The following is a 19,958-nucleotide window of genomic DNA, read 5'->3' on the forward strand; positions in this document are numbered from 1 at the left end:
TGGCACTGTAAACGCTCCCAGCTAAAATTCACAGCTTTTTTTTTTTATCACAGTGAAGCAGACCCAATATGTGCTTTTATTCACCCTTCATATTTCACATGTAAATCAATTTTCTGAACATATTTGAAAATCACGCTCAACGCAAATCAAAAGGTCTTCGGCAGCACAATGTGATTATTTCACCGTCTATTGAGGAGCGTGCAAGTAAAAAAATTTTTTTTTAAATCTATCTATGAGGTTGAGGTTAGGGTAAGGGTTAAGTTTAGAAACTTAGTTGTGATGGTTAAGATTAGGGTAAGGGGCTAGGGAATGCGTTATGTCTATAGCGTGTGTGTGTGTGTGTGCGTGTGTTTGTATGTGTACCTGGTATTCCTTATGTTGTGGGGACCTGTGTCTCATTCAAACGTTAACATAAATGAAACAATAAACAGTCAGTGAGACACAGAGTGATCACAGTCACTGTATTACATGTTATGCACGTGTGTGTGTGTGTGTGTGTGTGTGTGTGTGTGTGTGTTTGTGTGTGTGTGCGTGTGGCAATTGCGCTCCTTTCGTATCAGATGGTCCTGTGGATGTATGCATTAAATCAGTTCATTTGCTCATAGATGCATAAGCAGGAAATTATAATTGTTATGGAATCTTAGTGCCACTCATGATGTTTTCAAATAAAAAAACAACTATTTATTTTGACTGTTTAAGACATAATTGATGTGGACAGTTTTCTTTAAGACAAGTGTAAGGTGGATGACGAGTACCTTCATCTGCAAACACCACATGAAGACTTTAACATGACCTGGAATTATAAATATTATTTTAGGTGATAATATTTAAAGGGAAATATTTGGTCATGAGGAAACATTACCGTGCATACAGTATGGCAGCATTTCATATAAGTGGTTGATGCTGTTGCTTAGGACCCTTATTAGGATTTCTATTTATTCTAATTTCCCCATAAACCAACAGTGTCCAATGTTCCATATGTTTTCAATTGAATTATTCATGCACACACGCTCTATTAAAAACGATCAGATTAATGTGTCCTTTGTTGCGATATGAGCAATTACATTTATCTCTGCTCGATCAGCTCATTAGACCTTTCTACCCCCCCCCCCCCCCGCCCCCAAAAAAAGAGGTCACACTCAACAAATGTTTTTAATACTCATTTACTGATCACAGAACAGATTATCTTCAATATTTACAACACGTAGCTCTGAATGAGAGTTTACCCGGTGAGGCAGTGGCTAGCATTGTCGCTTCACAGCAAGAAGGTCACCAGTTTGAATCCCAGTTCGAAACGACCAGTTCGATTAATTCATTTATTAATTAATGGGACACTCTGAATTGACCGTAGGTGCCAATGTGAGAGTAAACAATTATTTGTCTCACATTTTGCCCTAGTACATCCGCTGAGATTGGCTCCAGTCCCCTGTGGCCCTCACGTGGAGGAGAAAGCAGCACATAATGAGAGCTCACAATGAGTTATCATGCACTGTATGATCAAATTACCTGAGACAAGTGAAACAAGAATAATCCACGTAGTCAACCTTTGAGTACAACAGTGTGTGTGTTTTCTTGTAATTTGTTACCTCTTTAGGACCTTTTCTACAGAGTTGGAAAGAGTACTGAAATATTCTACTCAAGTAAAAGTACCACTATTTTTGATCAAATAAAAAAATATTTACTTAAGTATAAGTTAAAGTACTGGTCTAAAAATGTCCTCAAGTCAAAAAGTAGCTTGTTTAAAATCTTACTCTACTTTAGAGTAAAAGGTACTTAGTTACTTTATTAACAAGGGGACCATGGGACCGTTTTTAATCAAAGGCAAACCTTTATGAATTAAAGTGCTTTACAAATGCTTTTACTTTCTCACTCAGGGACCTTTATTAGTGCCAATTCACCTGTCCTCATCATTCACTGCCAAAGTTTTCAGTGTGTGCATTTATTTATTTTTACTCGTTAACGGATGTGAATTCAAATGTAGCAAAGTACAGTACTTCCAAAGAAACATACTTAAGTAAAAGTAAAATTACAAAAAAAAACATACTCCATTACAGTAACATGAGTAAATGTAATTCATTACTTTCCACCTCTGCTTTTCTGGCATGAAATGGAATACAATGTAATGAACCCATGTGGATTTATATACAGTATCCATTAATGTGTAGTGTATTAATGAATGAATGAATGAATGAATGGACTTACTGTCCACCTCCATTCTCATCCTGAACAGAAAAAGCTCCATCTGTATGTTTATTATTATTAATAATGTCATTAGATGAGGTGGCACATTTAAAATTTAAATTTAAATTCCATTTAATGCAGAAGAAAACATGCGCCACTGTGTCGAGCCGTGCACACGCAGGTGACATAGAGGATGATGAAGGAGCTGCTGTTTGCACTTTTAAACCTTGATCCAGAGCCAGGTTGGACTCGGCAATAAAGTGAAATTAACACATAAATACACATAAAGAATTACATCAACTCAGTTTTGTGGACTAAGTGCTGTTTTGTGGAAGATCTCGCCTGTCACTGTGCATCACTGCCCCCGGAGGATAAAACACCACAGCGGGCTCCACGGGCGCGCTGACGGGGACCAGGACCTGTCCTTGCTCGTCCGTTTCTGGCTTTGTCGTGGCCGTGATGGGTCGTATGGTGGTCAGAGCCGGCGACGTGATCTGCCAGAAGAGTTTTTTCAGCGCTTTCCTGAACTCCCGCCTCATCAGGCAGTACAGGATGGGGTTGAGGCAGCTGTTGGAGTGCGCCAGACACACGGACACGGGGAACACGTACGCCTGTGTGGTGTAGTACTCGTAGCTGAAGTGAACCACGTTGAGTTTGACGAGGATGCCCCAGGCTGTCAGCGCCTGGTTGGGCAGCCAGCAGAGGAAAAAGGACAGCACCACGATGGTGACGGACTTCGTGACCTTTGCGCGTCGTTTGGCGCTGGAGGTGTTGATGTTTTTGGAGGTGATGAAGCGCAACAGGAGCAGGTAACAGACGCAGATGACGCCCAGGGGGACCACAAAGCCCAGCAGCACTTTCTGAGAGTGGTAGAGTCCCAGCCAGAACTGCGTGCTGGTGCCGTTGGTCTCGGGGAATTTCACCAGGCACAGGTCTTCGTTGGAAACTGTGACGGTTGTGGAGAAAACCGCGTGCGGCAGCGCGGCGGACACAGCGGCGAACCAGATGAAAACGGTGATGAACCGCGCGGAGCAGCAGCGCGTCCGCCGCCTCCTGCCCTTGAGCGCAGACGCGAGGGAGCAGTACCTCGCCACGCTCATCGCTGTGAGGAAAAACACGCTGGCGTACATGTTCATAGCCGTCACATAGGACACGATCTTACACATGGCTCTGCCGAAAAGCCACGTGAAGTCCAGCGCGTTTTCCACCGCCCAAAACGGCAGCGTCAGCACGAACTGGAAGTCTGTCACTGCCAAACTCGTCACGAAGAGGTTGATGGAGGATTTTTTCCACACGCGCTTAGACTTCATGAGATACAGGACCAGTAAGTTCCCAACCAGACCGAGCGCGCAAACCAGAGAGTAGATGACAGATATTGTAATCCTCACAGCGGCAGCTCCGTCTCCCACAGCATCACTTCTGTCTAAATCTGACAGGTGAAAGTTCCCCGCGGAGGAGCTGGTGTTCGTCGCGTTGAAAACGCAGCTGAAGTTGAACCCGATTCCCGCTGAGCCTTCGTAACTCCCATTGATAAATTCTCCAGACATTTTAACTCGAAAAAGGAAAAGAAAGGATGGTTTTCAGTCAGTTAAGTCATTCCGAGATCCAAATGCGGAAAAAAAACCAAAAAAGAAATATTGGATTCTATCAATAACAGCCAAATATGCAGTGGAAGAGAGGCGTCAGGGTTTCTGTGTTTCCACCTGACCTGTGGAATGACAGAAGCGCTGATGCGCGCGTGGACTCCAGGTTGCTGTGGAGTCTCTCGGTCGTGGGGGGAAAAAACGCGTCCTGACGCAGCGCTCAGGCGCAAAGTGGAGTTGATGGATCTCATGTGGATAAATAAATAAAGAAAGAAAGAAAGAGAAAGAGAGAAACACCATCTTTAAACTGCTGTCTCATTACTTTTAATCAGAATCAATCAGAATTAGAATCAGAATACTTTTATTATCCCGAAGGAAATTGTTTTGTTACAGTTGCTCCATATCAGACTCAGTAAGTACCAGAAAGAGCACACAAGTGATAACAATTAAAAAAAAAAATTAAGAGGGTTAGGGTTAGGGTTCTGATTCCAATTTGCCTTGGCTTAAATGAAAATGGAGCAAAGAGATGAAGAACGCAGGGAATAATTACAAAGGTGGATGACAAAGAGAAAATAAAGTGCTCAATCAAAAAGGGACTAAGGAAAGTCTTCCAATACAGGCGACTACGTGATATTGAATTTAAAGAATTGGTTCCATTTTTGCACACAAACCAATTAGTGATAGTGAATTTAATCTCTGCATTTAACCCATCCGCATTACTGCACGAGCAGTGGGCAGCACTTATCTGCGCCATGGGAGCAATGGGCAATTGGGTGCCTTGCTCAGGGGCGATGAACAGGGATTTGAACTGGCGACCTTCTATGCAGTTACTGTATGTGTCCATTTCCTTTCCTCTTGGCCATGGCATGCTCAAGTCACCCAAGACAGGTGGATTGAGTTTTAATGTGAACATGTTTTGTCATTTAAAAAGACAGACATCTGTGTGATTTAACAAGAAAAAGACGTTCTTGGCGCCTGGTCCACATTTTTGAGGGCTACCTAAATGAAAGAGAATTGCCAGGTTGTCTGTGTAATGGACTTTCACCAAAAGCATTTGCAGCTCGTGTTGGTATTTTGGTCTTGTACGACACACACATCTTCTGCAGAAATCCACATGTCAGGACCTCTCTGAACCTCCAATAGAGGAGACAAATGTATTCAGGGGCAGGAAATGCTCTGTCGTAAGCAGTTGGTCTGTGCTCTAATCACATATATCTTGTGCTTTTAGACTAATATAAAATCCGTTGACGCATTATGTGTGTGGGGGAAAGATCCAATGCCACATTGTTCAAATAAAATACTCTGTGCCTGCCCTGCATTCACATTAGGTACTATTAATAAAATGAAAAAGGAAGCAGGGGCACTTCCAGAGACTTTGGGGGCCTTTGGTGATAATCGTTGTTGTTATTATTATTCTGCCCCTGTTTGGTCTTTGTGAAGAGAAATTATTATGATTATTTGAATGCTACATCCTTTATCTGAAAATGGGTTCTGTCAAACAATACTATCAGACCTGACTGAGGGAGCATTTGTGTATGTACAGCGGCAGTGCAGGATCTCACTGCCGCTCTCTGTGGAACTGATTTAAACTGTTTTAAATAGAAAACAGTTTGAATAACCTACCATAACAAGTACCATCACATTTTTCTTTCAGTTAAATACCAGGGTCTATTTACCAGGGTTTTTTCATAGACTCCATTGAAATGTCTTCAGTATTGTAAATGGCTGTGAGGCTCTGCTGACCTCCAGTGGTGTTAATGAAAAATCCACAACCTGCAAAAATCAAAGGGCCCAGCCCAGCAGCCCCCCCCCCCCCCCCCTCGCTCCGATGTATGTGACGTCCCGAGTGCTGCAGTAATCTTTATCACCCTGCCTGCCAAACTGTTTGGTACTCAGCTGTTGTAGTCACCATCTTGAAGGGAAACCAAATGAGAGCAGATGGAACGATTAGTAGTTGCTTCAAATCTGTATATGTGTGTGTGTGTGTGTGTGTGTGTGTGTTGTACCCGGTCTAATATCCACCACAACAAAACAACAGTCCATTTTTTTTTTTTTTTTTTATGAAAGACATTTTTACTGCGTCCAAATCAAACAGCTCGAGCACAAGCGTCTGGCTGGTATCGTTCCGTCTTATCAGCCTCATATTTCCAAGTCCGGCGGACACACCCTCATATAGAAACTCTGACATTCCACTGCTGTCAATGTTTTGATGACAGCCGGCCCACACGGACCAACTGAAATTAACTCAGAGATCCTCCTCAGTCGTAGATGAGAGAGAGAGAGAGAGACAGAGAGAGTATGTAAGATGTCCTTGCTGAATACAAAATACAAAAATACAAAAACATGCTGTGTCACTTCTTGGCCCATTGCTGTAAAACTAATTTCCCCAGTTAAACTTCATTTTCGCCTCTGGATAGACCCTGAAATTAATCGCCTCTGTTTCACTGTGAAAAGGGCCAAACTGCAGTTAATTAAGGGCGGGCATGTTTCAAAACAACTGGGTCCTTCTTATATTACCCATTTCTATCAGACTGTGCCCAAAGACATTTGTGGAGAGAGTTTTTGAGGCCTGAAGGAGCCACAACTAAGGTGACTTTAAGAGAAAAAATGCTTCCTTCCTTTCAGAAGGAAGCAGAAGTCATCAGGTTTGCTTATCTGAGCACGGAGACTGAAAACAAAGTTACACAGCCTGGCTCTGTCCAAAGGTAACAATTTGCCCACTATTCCATTTAATCCTGTGTTTGTATTCATGCTGTGAGCAGGTGTTTTCACATCCAGATGACAGGTTGTTGACACCAAACGGATGAATTATGAAACTAAGAGTTGTCCTTGTGGATTTGTTTCCCCTTGTGTTGTTTTGAGCCGTGATATGTCTTTTAGTTGTTTTTGTTGCTGTTTTTCTATCATGTGGACAATGCATAAACAACAAAGGCGGCAGTTGAGACACATCCATAACAAAATGCACCACGCAGCGTGTGCACTGTAAACTTTACTATCGTGTTGTTTTAATCTTATCAAACATTACCATCTTCCTGTCGCACGTCGGCCTAGAGTAACCCAGTTTCTCAGGGGGCGTGAACGTCCGAAAAGAGCTCAAATTAAAACATTGTTGGTATCAGTGACGAACCCGGGACAAACGATAACTAACTACTGTGCGCCTGCAAGATTAAGTCACATTATGTCACAGGACCGTATCGTGTAATGTTCACACAGTGTCTGTCTCCCTCTGGTTAGACACCAGCACCATGGCAACACTACAGCATAATAAAACCGCAACCAAAGTACAATCACCTGGACTTAATCTGCACATTCCTTGGCTGCTCGTTTGCATGGCGGGCAGCTTTGAACATTCGAAACCGATGACCTGCATAGAGAGTTACAACTACTGGAATATTCAAGAGGCATGGGAGACTGTCGAGGAGTGAAAAAGAGGAAACTGGAGTAGACTGTGACACGGTTAACAGAGCGAGGCCTGGTTGAGAAACATCTCTTGCAAAACACAAGAGTATCTTTTCTTATACAGCGAGGGCTGTGCAACTGTAACTGACACTTTGCGAGGAGAAGATTTGCATTAATGACAAGTAGAATAGACGTGTTCATTCCAAGATCTCCAAGAATGTGCCAATTCTACATTTAGACGTAGAATCAACGTACATAGAGATAGATACGGCCAGTGAAACGCTGGCAGTATGGAAAGTGTCTCACACAGTGAAGCACTTTCACCTCAGTCGAGCCTCCACACACAGGCTCAGCTGTTCTGCCTCTGTAGCTCGGAGAGGCTGCCCGGCTCCAAATATACAGATACACAACTTCTCCTTGTCCTCTCTCCTCTCAGAGTAACCTGGACTGCAACCTTTAGTAATATGTGAGGTTTCCCTTTTGCATTGCTAGTGTTGACAAGTAACGACATTCTGAGTGAGTGTGCACAGAGCGATTATGTGATCAGAGCTGTTGATTTTGTGCTTAAAAATATCAATATAAATGACACTAAAGTGAAGGTAGTGAACACAGCAGAAATAGTACGACTCTAAACTGCAGTAGCCTATGCTGTAGCTGCTTGTAGTCTAATGTCTATATACATACATTCAATGGTTTGTATACAAGAGTTCCCTCAAACGTATAGAGAGAGCATGGAGTGTAGTATTTTCACACAGTCACTTTTCCTCTCGGTGTCTTATCCAACACGGACTAACAACATCATCAGTTGTAATCACTGGCTGCCAGCTGGAGTCACAACTTCTTCCAAAATAGCAACAGTTTATTTAGAGTTATGCAGCCAGCAGTGGAAGTGGAAGGCTACAAGTGCCTGTAGCTCCACCACACCGGGGACAAGCGTCCTCGCCTGGACACAACCAGTGCATCACTCATCTCCGGCTTGTGTGAGTGATGAATCCAGGAGGGAGCGTCTTCTTTTCTCTGCAGCAGTCCCCAACACAGCTGCCCGTCAAGAGAAGAGGGGCTTCAAAATCCTGTGTGCCCCTGCCTGACGTAACTCCACCAGCACATTTGCCTTCATTGTGAGGGAGAGACAAAAGCAGCAGCTGTCACACAAAGGACAGCATGGATCCCTGTTATCCAAAAACCATTCCCACACGTGTGCATGCACCCACTCACTCTCACACTCTCACACACACACACACACACACATACACGCACGTCTCATACGGCATGAGTGTGAGGCGGCTCTGTCGTGTCCGGTGTCGGGACGGTGTGCGTGGCTCGGGTGTCCATCATGCTGAGCTTCTCTGACCCGTTCCTCGGTTCTTCCCTGCGTCTTCCTTTCCGCCAACACAGTCTGTACCTACGACTAACAGAGAGACAAAGATATCATACAGAACGAAGGCGCCATGTATTATCTAACTGGCATATATATATATATATATATATATATATATATATATATATATATATATATATATATATATATATATATATATATATATATATATATATATATATATATATATATATGCAGCAGAAACAGCAAAAACTACAACTTCCATTGATAAATTGCCTTGGGAATAATACACAACTCCTTCAACGGGCGTCTTAAGTGTGTGTGTCTATAGGTTACATCTTCACGTCTTTTTATGTGTTGTTGAGTCAAAGTTAGGATTGATTTTAGATTGTGTATTTTTTTTCTTAAAAACCAGAAGCAATAGTTGAGCACAAGTTTGCAGACAGATTGACCTTACTTTTGTTCATGAAAACGAGCCAAGCGAACTCCGATTTGTAAAACAATGGATTACTTTTTGCTCAGGTGTGTTTATATAGTTTCATTTAATCAGATTGCCTGTAGGTTGTGCTGGAAAAAAAAAAAGATGCAAGACACTCTATATTGCACATTCTCATAGCCTCTGTGTACCTTAACATAGTGATGGAAAAAAAGCAGCCTAAATAGTCTTGGGGTTCTAAGGGTTAAAGGAATAGTCCCACATTATCTTGCCAAAAGTAAGTAAATCCACTTAACGGGCCAATGTGTAACAATTAATAAACATAATGGTGAAAGTTTAAATTATAACAGAGGACCCCTCCCCCCATCGACCTGTCCAGGGTGTACCCGCCTTTTGCCCTATGTCAGATGGGATTGGCACCAGCAACCCCTGTGACCCCCATGTGGAGGATAAAGCAGTACATGAGCGAGTACGTGAGTGACAACACTCCCTCTCCAAAGTGTTTTGTTGAAGAGTGCTGCCGTAGAAACAGTGCGACAAAAGATCGTGGCTTCCACAAAGCAAGGTCTAAATCCATAATAATAATACTACTCCTAATAATAATAGTCCTATTGACCTGTAATGATGTTACATGCCTCACATTTGGAAATGTTCTCCCGCTTGGGTTGACATGAAACTCACCCGGCTAATTCACTACAGCTAGTAGATAAGCAGCTGCAGCTGCAGTGACGTGTTATCGAATAAAAAGAAGAAATCAAAAGAATGTCGACATGTAATCTTCAGTGGATATATATAAGTATAAATTCAAAGGTACATTTATGGAAGCAAATCAAATTACCCAGCGGGAAATTTGTCGGTAAATTAGAGGTAGAATTTATGCTGCTGCTGCTGGGAAAATGATAATCTTCTACGCCATAGCAACAGGGACCATGGCTAATGGGTATCATGGTATGTACCTCTGAAACCCTGACAACCGTCTGCATAACAAATTATAATTCATTCATTCATTCCATTATCAATAATCACTTCAAGACTTACTGTGAACAAAAGAAGATGAAGACAATTAGAAGAATGAGGAGAAGGAGTCCGACGACGACGCATGCGATGATGATTTGTCGCTTCTCTGCTTTCTGCCAGTCCAAGTCCACGTATTGACACCTGTAGCCGACGTAACCAGGCGCACACCTGAGACAAAGACAGTCATAGCGGCTTTTAGTTTCATCAGATTTGATGTCAGTTTTCTTACAATCTTTCGATTTTCTGATTCCGCAAATTTGCAATTTGGGGTTCAATGAATTAAATAAGTGCCACAAACAAACTTGGAAGGTAATGGTAATGGTAATGGAAGAAACTCAGCCTTCAGGTTAGTTTATACAGTGTTGTAATGTAACAAAGTACAAATACCTGTACTTTACTTTGTTTGTATTTCCAGTAACTTACTTTCTCTCCACTACATTTCCTCTGACTATCTTTGATACTCGTTACTACCAAATAAAATCAGAAGAAGAGTAACGGTCTGTTTCTATAAAACACTTTTCTCGTCTTGATGAGCTGCTTTACACTACAGTTTTGCCATTCACCCATTCACACGCTTCAACATGAGGTTAAGTGTCTTGCTCAAGGACACATGAAGACGAGCAGTATAAAGTATCCCTTTGAGGTACTTTATACATGACTGGGTAATTATTGCACTTGAGTGGAGTTTGTTACTTTAAGCAGTTGTTTGTTTGACGTACTGTAGCTTTTTCTTGGCTCGCTTCTGTTGGTTTAACTAACTCAGAGGTTCAACACCTCAAGGGTTGACTGATTGACAGAGGAGGGATTTTTCTAAACATACTCTTTATGCATTATGACAGTATGTTTCTTTCTGAAGTTTCTGATGTTTGGCTATACTCCTTAGAGTTGGTGTGATGTTATACTACGATGGCTGACGCAGAGATCGCTGTCCGGCCCCAAAACAGATCAGGGTTTATTTCTCCAAGATAAATGGCACTGGTTACTGCTTGGTGGAAACATAGCTTAGGTGAGGATTTACTGTGACATTAAAAATCCATGACAGTGTGGGAAACACATCAAACAATAACAAAAAAAGGTCCTTTGTTATGGTTTTCTCTTTCATCTACTCTGCATTGAGGTCATTTGACTCCATATTTCCCCATGGTCACTATTGTTTCCCTCCCTTTGCAGTATGTAGATGTTTCTCACCTGCAGGACGGCGTCTTCTGTTCTTCAACATAACGACACTCTCCGTGGACACAGTAGTGCTTGAATTCCTCTGGACATGTGGAGAAATGGCCGCTCCACTCCTCTGCATTCGTTGGGACACAAAATTGGATGACACATTGGAGGTACAGTACGTGCAACGTTTATCTTTCCCTTTCAAAGCTCACAGCATATGGATGGTCGCGAAATGTTGGGGAAATCTACGCAAATAATGGTTGATTAGGAAAGTGGCCCTGTAGCCATGCACAGGGCATTTGACCAATATCTCTCTCATCTATGATCATAATCAGAATCACTTTTATCAATCCCCTGGATATTGGGTTATTATTATGTGTCAAGCGTATAGAAGAATTAAGCAAAGCACCACAAGCGTGCAAGTCCCATTTACTGTGGTGGCACGTCCAGTTTGAATGCAAGGTCCAATCAGCCATTCACAGCCACACTTTAATCTGCCTGTACAGTATGAGTCACAGAGAACTGTCACCACAGTAATTGCGGATCCGCCTTATGAATAGAACGCACAAATTGGTTACACACATTTAACTTTATAGCTATTGGAGGGCTTAGTCATTTAAAAATAAGCGCATGTGTCATTAATCTTTAAAATGGATTTTTCTTTTTTTTGGCAATAAAGGCAACATTTGAATCTCCTTCAGTTTTAATCAGTTTCAACATTGCTTCACTAACCTACACCCTCACCTCCTGTTATAGCCCGCTATAATTAGACAATTTGTAATATGATCTGGAGAGAAAGGCGGACTATTCAGAGCCAGCAAAAGAGCCTTGCGTCATCTGCTCCCATGAACAGAGTAATATCATTCTTTGCCGAATTAGGCACATGATCGTTTGTGTATGTCCGTCTCCCCGTGTCCTCCTCACACACACACACACACAGTAAATCACCACCCCGCAGATGCCAGTGTGGGCCATAATGCTGGACTTCTGACCATCGGTTATACATGGTGGCTCTGGTGTCACAGGCCGCCGCTATCTTTACAACCCATTCCCATGAGATTATGCTTGAAAGCAGGCTTGTAAAACAATACTGCCGGTCATGTGACATCAATGAGAGCGCTTCGGTTGTGAGCTGAAACATGAGAGGCGGCTCGCTGACAAAAAAGAACCTCCCGCAACAAAGTTGAACGGAAATAGTTTGGGAACTGCACGCGTGTTTGCTCTCCCTTCATTTGTCTTTGAGTCAATAAGCGAAGCAGCCAGTTTTTATATTTAGCATAAAGCAAAGGCTGTTATGTTACAATTCTTATGCTATAAATGACTGGAACTGTTGAATGTCTCAGTGAGAAACTTAATTATATGTGATTTAGCCCTAAAAAGTATACAGGTGCCAGCAGGACTAATGTCAAAGGAACCATAACCCTGCAATTACACAATCTTAGTTCAAATTACACTCCTATAGAGTGAAATGGGTCCCACCACAAGGAAAACTTGCATGCTGCACTGTGGTTGGTATCTGACAGAGGTGGGGGACTAGAGTCACGTGACTTGACTCGAGTCTGACTTAAGGAGTTGAGACTTGCTTGACTAACGTTGGTAAAAAGACTTGACTTGACTCAAATAAAAACGTACAAACCTGGCAACCGAGCGACACCAACACCACGATGTGAAATTTCCAGGGTTTAATGTAGGTCTAATGTCAATATTCTTTACATTTTAGGCTCTGTAGTTTTATTTATTTTCACTCTATAGATGTTAATTATAGATTTTTTTTTTTATAGACTATTCAGTTGTATGGGACCATGGGGAGTGATACAGTATTTCTGTTACTGTTTCTGATACAACTCTAGCAGTTCAAAATGACTGTCTTTTTTTATGCATATTTTAATGTGGAATATCTGGGAAATCATCTTCTATATTCATACGATTTACTTGTAACTTGTTTGATTTAAAGCTGGGACTCAACTTGACTAACTTGATTCATGCAACAGTGACTTGGGACTTTCTCCCATCTCTGGTATCTGACCTGAAGTTCAATGATTGGTGCTTATAATTTATCTGAAGAACATCCAAGATATTGTTATGTCCTGCTAACTCCATTATGCACCCAATGAGCCGTGGTGATGATGTAAATCTAAAAAATGAAATTTACATCATGAGATTTACATTCACCACGGCTCATTGGGTGCATAATGGAGTTTGAATAACGTTTGAATAATCCATAATGGATGTCGGTTAAATTAGCACCTCTCTTGTTGTGAAACATCTTCATGCAGACACCTTAGATAGATAGACCTTAGAAAACCATTGTGGGAATTCATACAATGAATATATAGATGTATGTGTAGGTTATCTGACTCTGTAAATGGTATTATTTTAGCCTTAACCAACTCTGAACTGAGCTCTGTCAGGTTCTCGTCTAGAATGTGGAACCACTGGCGCTCCAGCCTGTATGTAAATATATGATGTGTGTGTGACCCTTGTTGTGTCCCTAAAACAGTTTGAATCGAATTGACTTGAATACAATGCTCTATCTCCTTGTTTACATAGTTTTTTTTTTTTTTTTATTACATTTTTCTAATTTTTCCTCACCGTCTTCAAAGCAACCATCCACTTATGACACCACGAAAGTTTCCACCCCTCACCCTTCTGGCCATAGACCAACCTGTGCAATTGTCTCTGTTGTCATGGTGATGACAGTGGTCTACGGTTGGATGGGCAGGCTCCTCGGTGGCGTTCCTCTCTGCGAGGCAATATTTGCATAAGGCCAGAGCTGCAGCCAGAAACATAAATAAAAAGTACATCACACACTCACACATTCACACCAACGTATGACCATAGTCCACCATCATCCTGTAAAAGTGATGGTATTTAAAAAACCCAGATTACGGGTGAAGAGCAAGGTGAGTCATGATTAAAGCCCTCATCCACACCCACGTCTGGCTCGTGTCTCATGTCATTTCATATTTGGGGAGTCTGTGTTGACAATGACATGTAACCACAGGGGATGAGGTGTATTAGCAGTGTATGGACTCTTCATTTAATCATTAACCAGCACTGAGGTGTACTGTACAAATAAACGTAGCTGAGCAGAGTCGAAATATGTCATCAAATCTGAATCGGTCAGCACCAACAGGTTTTAAAATATCTTTCAACAACAAAATGAACTGATTCGGGGGCATTTTAGCACTGTGGTTCTCCCCAGAGGAGAAGAAAACATGTTCAAATGTATTATGTAAGCATATGCAGACATCGCTTTGCGCCAGTTTAAGATCGGCAAACTCTAATATGTTACAGTATATGATAGATAAGTGAATGTTACTTTATCAAACAGCCCTCTGTTAAGTTAAGTTAAGTAAGGTGAACACACATTTAAGGAATAGGATACACAAACTTTACCTGTCACAATTCCTACATAGAGTCTGTACACCATGGCCATTTCCTTGCTTGATCAAAAGGCTCATCCGATACATGAAGGTTCAGTGTTATTGGAGAGTAGACGTCAGACCGGATCAGTCCTTTCTCAGAGGTTAATGACCTTTGCAGGAGGTGTGAACACGCGGTGAAAGTTCCCCAGTGACGTGTCGTGTTTTGGCTCTTCATTGATGGCACGTAAACTCATAATCTGACAGAAAAGTCTGAGGCAGTAACCAGGAGCACACACACACACACACACACAGCTCACACAAGCTCCCTGGACTGTGACTGGACTGCAACTCCAGCGTGTGTGTGTGTGTATGTTTGTGAGAGTGTGAGAATAGAAAAAGGGGGTTGGCACTGAAACTCAACTCTCCTCTCTGCTGCCCGCCCACACCTTTAAAGGAGAATAGGACTCCATTCAAGCTGCGCTGGTTGTTTCCTCGTCACAGAACACCTGCCTTTCCTAAGAAAGGAATGGGGTTTTTCTTCAGAATGAAGTGGCACATTCACACATTCTGTTCCCTCCGGTTGCATTGTGCTCTGTGCAGGAAAACACTGCCAGATCCAAGTTGTGCAGGTTCACTGGAACAGAAAGTAAATGTAAATGGAGGAGTGTGACACTGATCACACATTGCCAGAACGCTCAGATTCCTTGTCACGGACTCCTGCCGAGTGTGACTCAACTGGAAGAAATTTGAAAGTGACAGTTTCAGTGGCCCCACTTAACCTTTGCTCATAATGACACCGACTGCCAATTACTTCAGTGCAAACATCAGTGCTAATAATTTCATGATAACAATGATCACGAGGGCCTTGGGTACTTAAATACTTAACTTTACTAGTAAATATCACTCACCTACTTTTAACTAAATGTCTGTCATTGTCTGGCCTGTTTATTTCTGTGGTTAGCACTCTTGCCTTTGCAGCAAGAAGACCTGGGTTCGCGACCCCGTCAGAATAAGGGCCTTTCTGCATGGTGGTTGCATGTTCAGCTGAGACTGGCACAGAGATTCATGTGGAGGATAAAGTGGTAGAAGATGAATGAATGAATGTTCCAGCACAAATATTTTACACAAGGTATGTGAACAATAAAGAAATAGCTTGCTGTAGCAAACCAATATAATGTCAATATCTCCACTGTCATTGTCTTACTGTTATCATTCTCTATGTCATGCTAAGACAAAGGTTGAATGTTGAACCTATTTTTCGTTGGGTCAAACTAACCCCGACCTATGACCCAACAGTCTCAACCCAACATTTAAAATAACCTGGCATGTTTTTTTTATGTGTATAATCACCTGATTGTATGAATTGTTGGTTTTCATTACACCAGAATGAGCCTTTTTTATTTTTATATTTATATTTATATTTATATTTATATTTATATTTATATTTATATTTATATTTATATTTATATTTATATTTATATAGCTTAGCTTTCTCAGCTCTATTCTGGAACACCATGATTAGCCCACGGTGGACATGAACTAATCATCCTTTGAGTTCATAGATTCTCCAGCACGCTTGGAAGGGACATCTTCACTAATAAATGTTTACACACTGTACCTTTAGAGAGTATTTTTGACGTTTGGATACTTTTAATAAACATGTGTTTTTGGACATTATTTTTGCTTAGGGAAATCAAATGGTGATTTCCAGTATTTAGTCTCCGAACATGGCCAGCAGATGGCACAAGTTGAAACTTTCCTCCTATGAAATAAATAAATAAGTCAGTTCAAACATACCCTGCTCCAGCAATCAAAAATGACACACAGCAGCAAGTTCATAAGTCTGTGTTTCATGTCTTTTATTTGATGATTAATGTAAGAAACAGGCGATCACTTCTGGAAAGGGAAAAGAACACAGAGAGGAAGAAAGACAATGGAAAAAAAAAAGGAGAGAGTGACATACAGTATATGGTGCCAAAGACTCAAGCTGCGCAAGAAACTGACAAACGACACAGAGATCAAAACATTTCAAAGCTCTGTAAAAGTTCCCGACGCACATTAATGAACCCCTTGTGAGCTGCACAGTTCCTTCCATTGATTATAGCCAACCCACGTCCCACACTATGGAAGACTGGGGCAACATGATCAGAGAAACTGTGGAAAACATCAAAGTGAGTCCATTTTTTGGTTCGGTTTGGGTGCAAAATTTGGATTCCTTGACACAAAAAATCAGAATGTGCATGTGCTAATACACAGTGGGGACCTCATTTAGTAAATGAATTCAACTTCTGCTAAACGTTTGGCATGTTTTTGTGTTGCTTCTCTTTGTCAAAGTGTGGTTGATGTTATTTTTCCTTTTTTTTTTTGCCCCTTCTCATACTTATTTATGTCTGGTCATTGCAACTGTGAAAAGTGAAAAGTCTCTTCCCGATAGACTAAATATTATTCAGTATGTTTCTTCAAACACGCTACCCAAACTTTCATAAAAGGTTTTTTATATATTTCATTCAAAAATCAGTGGCTTAAGCCACACTGTTTGTGTAGTTTTCCAACATTTCTGTATAACTCTTCATGGTAATTTGCATACGGTTCACTTTAAAAACATAATTGTTTCATACAATTCCTGTTTTTAATATGCATATTTGTATGTGAGCTTTAATTTTGTGCAATTATATTAAAACATAGCATGTAACACATTACTTTAAATGGCACCTATTCCATTTTAGCCAATATAAAAAGTATATGTATATATATGTATATATATATATATATATATATATATATATAAATTATTGTGCAGAGATTATGAGTAACATGCACTTTCTTTTTTGTGAGGTATTTGTTAAAAATAACTAGCCAGATGTCTTTTATGCTGATAAAGATAACGACATGTCAGATAAATCACGATCCACATTAAAGAGGAAATAAGTTTGACTTGGATTTAAATGACTAAAAACACTTAAATCAAATCGCCAACATATGATTATAATGAATTTGATGATATCTCTCATCAAACATAGCCTCAAGCTTGTGTATAATAATAATAATAATGAAAAAGCTTCAAAGGCCTGAGTGGAATGTAACTCTGTGTTAAGTGTCTTGTGCAGTTTCAGACAGGAAGACACCGTTTCCTTTCTCTGGCTCAGACTGAACATCAGGAAGCGCCAACACACTGAGATTCCAGGGTGTAATTTAGAGCCTGTGCATAAACATCCACTTTGTACAATCCATATAAACAGCAGTCACACTGATACAGATGTAGACTATGAAGTATGTGTTTTAAGAAAATGAACGTCTAAACTGTGGTGTAAACACACTTGATATTTATTTTTATTTTTCCTTAAAGTATTTTACATTTTGTTTTCATGTGGTATAAAAAGCACAACTCTTCTTTTCGGTGACTGAGACGCGCCACAGATGTGTCCACTTCATCTTCTTCTACAAAAAGTGCATAATGATTTATGATGATTATTATTAGTAGTAGTAGTACTAATTTGAAATTAATTGGAGTACCATGTGTTTACTCACACTTTGACGGTCACACTACAGCACAGGAGCGTGGCTCTCTGAAGGGGTTGCTGCCTGTGGGGACTCCCACCAGCAGGGCGTCCTTGCCTGCATTCTGCAGACAGTACTGCTGGAGCTCTGCAGCTGCCTGCGACACCTGGCAACACACACACACACACACACAGTAATGTTGGTGTACATTATGCCACTATATATCTGACACATCCCTCTTTGAATATTTCCATAAAGAAGTGAATGAATTCATAAAATTCATTTTGTAAACCAATTATTATATTTACTTTTGGGTTGCCAGGTTGTGAAAAATCTTCCTGCAGCATGAAACTAACTTTGTCTTTTTTGGCTGTTTAGCTCATGAGGCTTTAAAACAACTTTAAAACACCTTTAAGATCACGTTAGATAATCAGCTTCTGATACGGTAGATAACTGTAAGATTTGTTTCTTAATGAATTTAAGTAAATAAATACAGACAAACTGAAATCTTTATAAAGCCTTACTAAATGAAAGGAATGGTTGTTAAATGTACAGTATGTGTTTTATAGAATAGAAACAAAACATCCTGCTGTAGTATGTTAAAAGAAATGAAGTAACATCTTTCTCCATAGTCCTTTTTTAAAAAAAACAAAAAACAAAACTTTTTTGCTTTTACCTTGATTCGCTCCACACTGGCTTCGAGCTTCAGTTGTTCTACGAGCCGTCGCATGTTGGACAAATTTGAATTGGAGGTCATGTTGTTGGAAATTGTTTTGGGAAAAAGACGAATTCCTGGTCCAAGAAAGTCCCGTCCGTCTTTCAACACGGCAGCAGACTTCACTAATGGGAGGCAAAAGGCTCGACAAGAATAGAGCGGCCCGGTTTCCTTCCAAGTGACCTCAGTCCTTCTCTTGCAAAGAGTTGAGGAAGCACACTGATCTACACACACACACACACACACAAACTAAAAGATGTACACAAACTAAAAGATGGTGTGTTTATAAAGTGCAGACCTTTACTAAGCCAAAAAAAAATCTCTTAAACCAGCTTTAACCAGCTATTCTCAGATGAAAATGTGCAGCTCAGTGAAAACAAGTATGATTTTACTTGTGTCTAATTCACTAAATCATCATTACACAGTCTAGTTAGTCCATATGAGCTCGGCACTTCATGGTAAAGTAAATAAGAGCTAAGCAAATTTCTTTTATTAGGCTTGAAGTGTACATGTCTTCATTTGAATTAATCTGTTTAGGGTTATTTGTATGTTTACGGTGCCTATTTTTATTGCTTTGTTATTCTTTTCTTTCTTCCCTTTGATCTAAACATACTCTTTCTTGCCTTTGATCTAAAGGTACAATCTGATTTTCTTATTTTTTATATTATTTTGGCCAATGGTTTAGTTGTGTATTTATTACAGATTGCCCAGTGTATGAAAAACTAAAACTATGATGTTGATAAACAAAATAATACAAGTGTGTGCTGCACCAGAAACTGTCTAAAACTGACATTTAATCTTGAGACTGCAGATTGCAAAAAACAGAGGACTCGTCCAACAACCGTCCTTTTCCCAAGTGCATGAGACAACTACAAAGGTCTTTGTATATCAGAAAGGAAACACAACTCTCTCCACTTTTCCAGTTTCCCATTCTCTCTCAATGGAGAATAAATCACCAGACTTAAGTTGTCTGTGTTATTATTCTGCCTCTGTTTGGTCTTCTTTAACAGAAACAGTATATCATTATATGTATGCATGTTTTAGTTGAAAATGGGCTCTGTCAAGAAATACTATCAGACCTGACTGAGGGACTGATACAGCGACAACACAGGGTCTGGTGGGGATACACATCTATTCTGTCAAACTGCTGTTTTTTTGAGCAGGAAACTTTGTTTACACATACATAGAAGAGACTTCCTGTGTGCAACATGGAAATGTATCCGGTCAACAACACAAGATCTAAGCACTCTTATTATGGCAA

The 19,958-nt window shown here is 40.6% G+C and overlaps 3 protein-coding genes and 1 long non-coding RNA gene across 5 annotated transcripts; 1 reads left to right on the top strand and 3 right to left on the bottom strand.

The window, feature by feature from the left end:
* The first annotated feature begins 41 nt into the window (after positions 1–41).
* On the top strand, positions 42–705 carry LOC131446263 (uncharacterized). Its single transcript, XR_009233904.1, has 2 exons — positions 42–153; positions 244–705. It is a non-coding gene; the product is annotated as an uncharacterized LOC131446263 (long non-coding RNA).
* Positions 706–1,209: 504 nt separating this feature from the next.
* Positions 1,210–3,778, bottom strand: rxfp3 (relaxin family peptide receptor 3). The gene has a single exon (XM_058617961.1). It carries the CDS (start codon positions 3,726–3,728, stop codon positions 2,496–2,498), a length of 1,233 nt encoding a protein of 410 aa, XP_058473944.1. The 5' UTR covers positions 3,729–3,778; the 3' UTR covers positions 1,210–2,495.
* Positions 3,779–5,769: 1,991 nt separating this feature from the next.
* Positions 5,770–14,854, bottom strand: btc (betacellulin, epidermal growth factor family member). 2 transcript variants are annotated; one of them, XM_058617962.1, is made up of 6 exons: positions 14,516–14,854; positions 13,782–13,889; positions 11,144–11,246; positions 9,977–10,123; positions 8,430–8,571; positions 5,770–8,274 (listed from the first exon to the last, which is right to left on the bottom strand). In XM_058617962.1, the coding sequence occupies exons 1-6, from the start codon at positions 14,553–14,555 to the stop codon at positions 8,209–8,211; spliced, it is 606 nt and encodes a 201-aa protein (XP_058473945.1). In that variant the 5' UTR covers positions 14,556–14,854; the 3' UTR covers positions 5,770–8,208. The 2 variants fall into 2 exon arrangements, with proteins under 2 accessions (XP_058473945.1, XP_058473946.1); XM_058617963.1 differs by having other exon boundaries at positions 8,184–8,274; positions 8,421–8,571.
* A 1,472-nt stretch (positions 14,855–16,326) lies between these two features.
* gng10 (guanine nucleotide binding protein (G protein), gamma 10) lies at positions 16,327–19,230 on the bottom strand. Its single transcript, XM_058617504.1, has 3 exons — positions 18,659–19,230; positions 18,013–18,148; positions 16,327–17,922 (listed from the first exon to the last, which is right to left on the bottom strand). Exons 1-2 carry the CDS (start codon positions 18,737–18,739, stop codon positions 18,023–18,025), a joined length of 207 nt encoding a protein of 68 aa, XP_058473487.1. The 5' UTR covers positions 18,740–19,230; the 3' UTR covers positions 16,327–17,922; positions 18,013–18,022.
* Between the last annotated feature and the right edge of the window lie 728 nt (positions 19,231–19,958).

The sequence above is a fragment of the Solea solea genome, chromosome 19 (genome assembly GCF_958295425.1).
Source record: "Solea solea chromosome 19, fSolSol10.1, whole genome shotgun sequence".
In the NCBI taxonomy this organism is placed as follows: Eukaryota; Metazoa; Chordata; class Actinopteri; order Pleuronectiformes; family Soleidae; genus Solea; species Solea solea.

Excerpts from the sequence above, each read along its gene's own strand:
- gng10 (XM_058617504.1), bottom strand. The coding sequence starts at position 18,739 with ATGACCTCCAATTCAAATTTGTCCAACATGCGACGGCTCGTAGAACAA. Across the intron at positions 18,149-18,658 it reads CCAGTGTGGAGCGAATCAAG|GTGTCGCAGGCAGCTGCAGA; the intron begins GTAAAAGCAAAA and ends GTGTGTTGCCAG.
- btc (XM_058617962.1), bottom strand. The coding sequence starts at position 14,555 with ATGGCCATGGTGTACAGACTCTATGTAGGAATTGTGACAG. Across the intron at positions 11,247-13,781 it reads CAACAGAGACAATTGCACAG|AGGAGTGGAGCGGCCATTTC; the intron begins GTTGGTCTATGG and ends CAACGAATGCAG. Across the intron at positions 8,275-8,429 it reads AGCCGCCTCACACTCATGCC|GCAAATGTGCTGGTGGAGTT; the intron begins GTATGAGACGTG and ends CTCACAATGAAG.
- rxfp3 (XM_058617961.1), bottom strand. The coding sequence starts at position 3,728 with ATGTCTGGAGAATTTATCAATGGGAGTTACGAAGGCTCAGCGGGAATC.